This window comes from Macrosteles quadrilineatus, unplaced genomic scaffold, assembly GCF_028750875.1.
Source record: "Macrosteles quadrilineatus isolate MER2022 unplaced genomic scaffold, UCM_ALF_1.0 Scaffold_7__1_contigs__length_78375512, whole genome shotgun sequence".
NCBI lineage: Eukaryota > Metazoa > Arthropoda > Insecta > Hemiptera > Cicadellidae > Macrosteles > Macrosteles quadrilineatus.
Window position 1 is genome coordinate 75,413,483 of NW_026542600.1, and position 8,835 is coordinate 75,422,317.

Sequence of the window (8,835 nt, forward strand, 5' to 3'; positions counted from 1 at the left end):
ATCAACCCCAATTGATTGACCCCTCATTTTGAAGGGTTTGTCAAAAGAAACACAATGACGCAAATCGGAGGTGAATATCTCACCCCTAACCAAAATGGCGGATATTCCAAAATGGGTGCTTTTTTTACAAAAATTAAATTTTGGAATACCCACCATTTAAGCTAGGGGTTAAATATCTACCTCGGGTTTGCGTTATTGTTTTTCTTTTAACAAACCCTTCAAAATGAGGGGTCACTCAATAGGGGTTGTTATTGGAAAAAAATAAGTCACCCCCACCCCCTACCCTGTTAATGGTGTTGAAAAAATAATGTTCATGTGAAAAATTGCAAAACCTATGTTAACAATCAATTCCACAAACAGAATATTTCTATCTATTTCGGTTTTAAAAATACAGATTGTTTTCCATTATTTGTGAAATTGGTGCTTTTTCACATACAGTAAATCAAATTTTGGAATGCCTGCCATTTTGGCTAGGGGAGAGATATCCACCTTGGGTTTGCTTCATTGTGTTTATTTTAACAAATTCTTCAAAATGAGGGGTCACTCAATAAGGGTTGTTATTTGAAAAAAATATGTCACCCCCTACCCACTACCCTGTTAGGGGGGTTAAAAAATATTGTTGATGTAAAAAATTGTGGAACCTTTGATAACAATTATTGCCACAAACAGAATATTTCTATCTATTTCGGTTTTAAAAATACAGATTTGTTTCAATACTTAATCTACACACTGTATTTTAAAGTTTTGAGCTGCCCCCGAAGTGCCCCACTATGGGGACCCGTGCAAAATTGATATACAGACCGAAATAGTATATTTCATCAGTCTAAAGTGAGTCTTTTTTAACACTTTTTGCCCGTGTGATAAACTATATCTTTCGTCTTTGCACCATTATTTAAACAATATTATAAAACTGACAATAGTTTGCATTTAAAGATAGTCTCTAAAAACTACTTCTAACTTGTTTTCAATTTAATCTGCTAATGGAAACAAGCAGCTGTTACGTAGACCTACAGTAAGTGATTCGATCGTTTCGGATATTACGATTGTTTAGTGTACATACTAGCGATATGTCGAGCCATTTACAATAATTAAAGGCAACTAGGGAAAAACTTTCTACAATCGATTAAACAATCGATACATTTACTTTCAATACATGAAATTGTTTACAATCGATATTTACAACAGTGTTGACAACAGCTGATTTTTACTCCCTAGGGGCTAAAACGCCTTTTACTCCCTAGAGAGTAAAAATGCTACTTTAGACCCCGCAACGCATGCATTAAAAATGCTGCGGCTGTTTTTGCTGCAGTATGATGAAAAGTAGTTTTCAGTTTCTTGTTACGGTTATACTGAGTTTAGTATTCCTGGTACATACCAACTCTGTTTACGGTATACAGGGTGATCAACTCAAGGAGGCCACCTATGGGATATCGGAAACGGTAAGAATTAGAGAAAACTTTAAATGGGGGACATTCCTTTATTTTTTGTGGCAATTAAAAATATCATTTTTTTCTAAATTCAGCCGCCATGGCCAATTTTGAATTTTTTTATGGAACACCCTATATTTTATCATGTTTTCGGATGGAACATGCAATTTAAAAACTCTTTTATTCTAGACATTTTTTCGATAAACCCACTCGTTTAGGAGTTACAGCCTATGGAAAAATGACTTCCGGTGTACATTTTACATCATGTAGCTCATAAACAAGTAGGTTTATAGCGACTTGTTTAGTTTTAGTGACTTTTTCCCTGTACATTTATGTATTATTATGGCAATAAAACATTCTGATTCTGATTCTGAAAATGCGAAGAGTAAATAAGTCAAATAAGTCTTAATATTGCATCCACATTCCATAAAGACCATAAAATACACAGTTTTCAACTTTTCAAGCTGGCCACCATTTTGGAAAATGACCGCCTTTTTTAAATAGGCTAATAGAATTAATATTTTTAACGAATTTTATGGTCTTTATAGAATGTGGATGCAATATTAAGACTTATTTTACTTATTTACTCTTCGGATTTTCGCTATAAACCTACTTGAAAAGACAGTAATACCCAAAAATAAATAATACCCAATACTTACATATACATACAATAATACTTACAAGATGGTAAATATATAAAAAAAGTTTAAGTGGTGATCGAATTCCTAATTAAACATTAAACAGTAGTTTTATTTTATGATGAGTCCAGAGTTACATCCAAACTTCGGCAAATAATTCTATGGATTTAAAAAAAAAGCGAAAAAAATCAAGAATTAATTTCTTAACACCATTTGTTATATCCTCCATTTTGTATTTGTTAATGAACATTTTTATCTTTGAATAAAAAAAACCGTAGAAAAGACCTGCGTTAGAGAAACTATGAACTTTGACTCATTTGAAATTTTGTAATTGCGGCCATTTTAATTTTTATAACGTAAATTTCTAAAAATGGCCGATTTATCTAAAAATGGAATTTATTACGTATATGAGATATATCATATATTTATAGTGTTTGTTTCCGTTTATATACGTACATTACTTTCAAGAAAAACATTTATGTTCATATATACAGTAATGAAACAAATGGAATTATGTAAAACTAAGTAAATTGTTTATGTAAATTGTTTATGTTTGGTTGTGTATTGTTTATGTTGTAAAGTGTTTGTTTAGCTATACAATGCTTTTAATTATAGAAAATATATAAAACTCAATGACTATAGTTAACAATAGATTTCGTTGCAGGAAGGAGCTTTTTAGCGAATTTCCCATATAGGGAATATTAGCGAATTTCCCATATAGGGAATATTAGCGAATTTCCCATATAGGAAATATTAGTGAATTTCCCATAGAGGGAATAAGCTATTACCGTAGGTCTCATGGTAAGACCTAGACCTGGGACCGATTTACTTTTTCGTTTTGAGGTCCCCAGAGGCCAAAAACACCATCCGTTCAAATTCATATGTATATATATATGTGTGTCCGTTAGCGCGATAACTCTAGTAAAATTGATCCGATTTTGATGAAATTTGGTACAAACGTGTAAACCTACATTTATTCGAACGAGTTCCCGAACCAGCATAATCGGACCATGGGATCAGGGGTTTATCGGGGGTTTTATGGGGTAAAAATGGGTTTTTCTCATTTTTGACCCTAAAAACTTTAAATTTCTAAATTTCTCTCTAGACCATTTTGAAGAGCTTAAAAAAAAAATAATTTAGTATATTGAAGTGTTTTTGAATGTTCATTGACTACGGAGAAAATTTAAAAAATTTTAAATTTAAAATTCCAATGTTATTCTTATGGAGAATAAAATAAAGTGTTCTAGTTTGCTTGTTTATGGATATATTTTAACTAATCAAATTTGGCAATTTGGTTTATTTCATACTAAGCTATCAATATTTCAATTGAAAAAACACACCTCAACATCTTCCCCGTAGCAGCAAACCTAACTACTCACTAAAATTAATGTTATTTAAATAGGAAATAAATCTGAAAATTTATAGGGAATATTTTAGTAGAAATCAAGCCGGGTAAATGGAAATTCCCTTAGTATGCAGGTTTGCTGCGACGGGGGTATTTTATATTATCTGCCTTATACATCTTGCGAAGCAAACCGATCATAATTAGTTTTAACAGATAATCTATCTGAAATTTTGAAAAACATTATTTTCCTTCTCTTAACGCGATAATAATTGTAGGAAAGAATACACCCTTTTTAGCAAGTAGCATCTTGTTTACACTCTTTGAAGACTTCCTTACGATATCCAGGCTGTTATCCTCCGAGCGACCATGTTCCACGGCAGGTGCAAGTTCAGCCCGCATCTAGGAGTCAGTCACCCCTGGAGCACAGAATATAACAGGGAGCTGCCCCCTTGGCAATCAGTTGAGTCCAGGCTTTCCTCCAGGTAAGCTTAGCCCTTCAGAGTCTGTTTCTCAGCTGTTTAATTATTTTTTATTTATTTTTAAGAGGTTTGTGGCTTCTTCTAAAGTTATAGAAACTTTTTATGCTGATTAAACTGTTTTTCGTTTTGCTAAAAGTATGTACACATGGTCGAATAGTTATTGTTGTACTGTAACTGCAAAGAGATTATTATTATATCATGCATTTTTTATTAATTACATCATATGACAGTTTAACTAGGGTCTTTTTAATTTTCAATAGTTGAGGAGTGAAACAAATAATCAAAGCTCATCCTGTAACTAATAAATTAAATAAATAATTAATATGATAAAATTGTTGATTAATTTGATGATTAAATAAATATGAATATGGTATATAATTAAAAAGTTTTAAAATAACATTCATATACATTCACTATTTAATTTTTAAACAAAAAATGTATTTAATCTAAGTTAATGTATTAAACATAAAATAATATCAAAAGTGTAGGTATTTTAATTATTCTGTAGTTGCAAATATGCATTTTGTATGATATAGTTTCATATCATAAGAAAACTTAAACATTAATTTTGATGAAAGTGGATTCAAATCTGGATTTTATATTCATGAAGTATAAACTTTCCCTCTCCAAATGTGTTATGTTATTTATTTCATAAACCACCAGGTTTTATAAAAAAAACTAAAATTTGAATTTACAACTCGTAATTTTAAATGTGTTTTTGAAAAAAGCCACTTCATGTCTTGTAAAATTTGAAACCCCCAAAAATAATATGTGCCTTGATAACAAGGAATATTTTCCTAGTAAATTGCTAAACTTTCTTTGTTTAAAGTTAATTTTTACTATGGTATACTATGATGCTTATTTTATAACTGTTTAGATCTGAGTGTCTGCCCTGATTTGATGAGACGTAGGAGATTTAGAAGTTCAGCATACATAGTGTACAATTTCTTTTAGGGACAAAAGTTACTAATTTTCAGACCAAGTTATAGGATTTTCATGCCACTATCAAAGACTACTTATTGATCCTTTTGAATACAGATAGATACAAAATATGTTGGGATGTCAAAGGATTAAATAAAAGGGGGTTCCAACCTGATAAAGCTTTTTGGTACTTTCCAATGCAAACTATGTACTTTGTTTCCATTAAATACAATTTAATACATTTCAAATTAAGATATTGTAAAGTGACGAGATTTGTATTCAAACGTTTAAAACAAATTACTTACTGTATTGTTTGTAACTTATTTGGGAGGAAAACAGCTTTTAATATTTTTCTCATGAGCCTATTTCCAATATTCTATTGTTTTTTATCAAATAAAATGATTAAAAATAAAAATAATCAATTTTGTAATCATTTATTATTTCAAGATGAACCAAGAAAATATTCGACCACATTTGTTTATTCATTTTTTATTAGCAAAAATAGATATAAAACTGGGTTCTTGGTTTAATCTTGTCTATCAATTCCCAGCTGTATAAAGTATCTACTTAAGTTTCACAGCTTCTAAGTTCTCTTTCATAATTTTACTGAACAGTCAGCCTATTCTAAATGCTACCAAACTGATATTTTGATCATCAGTTTGAGATATTGTACATTCTTTCCACCACCACAATTTTATCTTAAGAGATTAGTCTCTTGCAGCAAGGAATAATTTTAAATGACTTCTTATTAACATAATATGTGCCATTAATTTCACGGAAAGTATATAAATAGGTCTAATAACTCTTGAAGCATATATTTATACTTATACTGGTTTAATAACATGGTAAATATATATATCAAAATGGTAGATGGATTCACCTATTGGGTCTGAGGATGATCGGAGTATCCAATAAAAATCTATCGCCACTACCATCTAATATGTATATTTACCGTCTTATTAAAACGGTATAATAAGTGTATATGTTTCAAATGTTATTAGATGTACTTTTATTTACTTTCTGAGAGCATATTATGAGTAACAGAAAGCTTTCAAATCTTAAGTGGAGTTTAAAAAAGGGAAAAAGGTTTTCTTTTCTCCTCAAACATATAATATGTTGTATATTTTAGCAAACATAGATTGAAAATTGTCTTATAATAAATTGATTGCCAAGTAATCGCCGTTACCTTGTAGTAGCTCATTTAACTATGTTAATTTATTATATAATTTGAATTAACTTTTCTGTTGACTTGAACTGCCTGATATAACTATATAAACAAAAGAAAACACGAAATAAAGACTTTGTTTATTTTAATGTTAAAAATTAAATTGTAACTACTTATTTGTTTGAAATCTTTGAATAAAATGCATGTTTATGTTAGTATTTATTGTTGAAAATTAATACGTTAATTTTAACATAAAATTAATCATCATTCAGTTTTCAGTGAACAAAAAATGAGTTAGAAGTTAATAAAACTTGGTTAAACGAAAATAGATAGGGGTGTAACACTTGTATATTGTTGACAGAAAACTAAAAAACGCTGAGGTCCATGGCTTACCACACCCTATTGATAGGTAAGTTGATAAATTTAGTACTTTTATAACATTTAATTCACATACAGAATTATGTGATTATACAATTATATTATAATATATATATATTGCGGCACAGATTGGCAAAAACCAAACATTCACATAAATTAAATTGTATAAAGTCTTTTATTAAGCTGCCAAAAGAAGCAAAATTTGTTTCTTAAAGTATTTTTTTAAATAAACTGTATGACTGGATGGTTAAAAATCCTTTATACAAAATTGATGATAATATAAGTTGTAACATAAATATTAGATTTTGAAGAGAAAGCTAAAATAATGCTTTCGTCTTCATGTAAGTAGTTATTTAAATTTGAGATATATTGTACTGTAAACACAGATTCATCTTGTAACTATACGTATAACAAATGACGTGTCCTATTTCTTTTATAAAGATCAATGGAAATAAATATTTCTTATTCTTATTCATGTGGTTTTCCTAAAGAATAATAATGATATTTTTTATTTTACCCTTCAAGTTAGTACGGCTAAATTTAACAAGCCTTTAAGTGTTGACCTTTTGGAAATACACTAAAACTAGTTAATAAATTTTGAAAATAATTTTGTTCTAGAATGTGTGGTGGTGAGCAGCCTACTGACTCTCAGTGGCTCCAGTCCGTCATCTCAGTTTGACGACCAGTTCGATCCCTTTGATGACAGTTTTTATGAGCCTGGACCCCCTTACCTCGGTGACATAGTCAAGAATGTCCCCCGAGTTGGACGTAGAAATGACTTCTTTCTCAAGGCAGCCAAATCTGTTCCGAGGATTGGCCGCAGGGACGCTACTGAAGAGGGAAACCCGCCTCAGATTACCAAGAACTTACCAAGAATCGGGAGAAGGAACGATTTCTTTTTGAAGGCTGCCAAATCCGTTCCCAGGATTGGAAGGAGGAACGATTTCTTCCTCAAAGCTGCTAAGTCTGTACCACGAATTGGCCGAAGGGAAGATAGATTGGACAAACGAGGAGCTCTCACAAACGCTGTAAGTTAACTTCATCAAAAATGAAACTTATACCGTATCTACAGTAAAACTCCAATCAGGATCGCCAACTATTGTTCACCTCAAGGAGAAACAAAGTAATTTTGCAAAAAAATAGGTTCATTGCAGTTTGTGGTAATCCCTTACATATTGCAATGAGTGCTAATTGTGTCTATTATGCGGCAAGTCTATTGAAGAGTAGTATTAAGTCATCTGCCTGGTGCTTGTCTAGTATACTTTTTTCTTGAAAAATCAAACCATTCGGATTATTGGTTATCTAGATGGGGTCCGGCCCCAATCGATCCTGATGGCTGGAGTCCTATCATATGTCTAGCCTTACAGTATTTGCAATAGTTGTTCCTGAGGGGGGAAATGAATTAAATAAGGAGATAGGTAAAATTAAACCCCTTATCATGCAAGTTGCAAAGTTACTTAACATTGTAAGAGCACATTGCAACCTATTATAAAGGTTTGATAAAAATATTGAAGGTATGTGAATCCATCAAGCTTTATTATATTACTCCCTTACTAACTTGGTCTTGTAACTGTATATCTTAAGGTCAAAACCTAAAAATTAGCTTGCAATCTTTTACCATCCCAAAACCCAAACGTAAATTGGCTACTTAAAATATCTCATATTATTTTTGTACCAGAAGTTCAGTTTTTTTTTGTGAAACAGTCTATTGTATCTTTCTCAACCAATGTTTATAGATGGAGGGAGGAGAGATGTCGGCATGGCCTTGGTTCCGAAACCCTGAACTAATGCCACGAGCATTCAAGAGGAGTGAAGCTTTCCATGGTAACAAGTAACATTTTATATTGAATGAAGCTTGAGTATTAGCAAAACATAAAGTTTGCTAATGGCTAGAGGTGTGAAAAAAATAAATTATATGATTAGTTAAAAATTTATTTATGTTTAGAAAAACAATGGCAAAGTGTATTTAAAATATGCGATTGTAACCAGTATATCCTTTGGTTCCATGGTTTAAATTTAAATCCCCTCCCAAGTATCAACTCTTATTCACCCTAACTTTTTCCTACAAAATTGATTTTTTTAGGTATCACTTCATAACACTTAATTGCCTCAAACAAAAGTACTTCAAAATTACATCACCGATCTCTTATGGTAATAATTAATTGCTGTTAATCGAAATGTGATTGGGATGGTGTGATTATGATTTCAGGGCCAGAGCAAGAGAGGGACCATGGTTTAGTGTTTTACAAAATCGATTTGCACAGAGAAGTAGAAGAACCAAGATTCCAAGCAGAGGTGTGATACATATCTTCAGTAGTAAACCACATTATTTATTGCAACTGTCCGTTATATATTTGTTATTTTTGTCACTTAATGAGGCCATTAGTTAAGTAAAATATCTAAAACAATCAAAAAATATGTTGTCAAATTATTATTTTCCTCAACTGTTCGAGATCCAGGGTTAATTCGTTGATTTAATTAT

At 31.1% G+C, this 8,835-nt stretch overlaps 1 protein-coding gene across 1 annotated transcript; it reads left to right on the plus strand.

The window, feature by feature from the left end:
* The first annotated feature begins 6,333 nt into the window (after positions 1 to 6,333).
* On the plus strand, positions 6,334 to 8,755 carry LOC128997745 (uncharacterized). Its single transcript, XM_054423402.1, has 4 exons — positions 6,334 to 6,384; positions 6,972 to 7,381; positions 8,090 to 8,177; positions 8,563 to 8,755. The coding sequence occupies exons 1-4, from the start codon at positions 6,360 to 6,362 to the stop codon at positions 8,652 to 8,654; spliced, it is 615 nt and encodes a 204-aa protein (XP_054279377.1). The 5' UTR covers positions 6,334 to 6,359; the 3' UTR covers positions 8,655 to 8,755.
* The last annotated feature ends 80 nt before the right edge of the window (positions 8,756 to 8,835 follow it).

Bases quoted from the DNA above. Each gene is read 5' to 3' on its own strand.
- LOC128997745 (XM_054423402.1), top strand. From the start codon at position 6,360: ATGGCTTACCACACCCTATTGATAG. The intron at 6,385-6,971 runs GTAAGTTGATAA...ATTTTGTTCTAG, and splicing joins TTACCACACCCTATTGATAG to AATGTGTGGTGGTGAGCAGC. The intron at 7,382-8,089 runs GTAAGTTAACTT...CAATGTTTATAG, and splicing joins GAGGAGCTCTCACAAACGCT to ATGGAGGGAGGAGAGATGTC.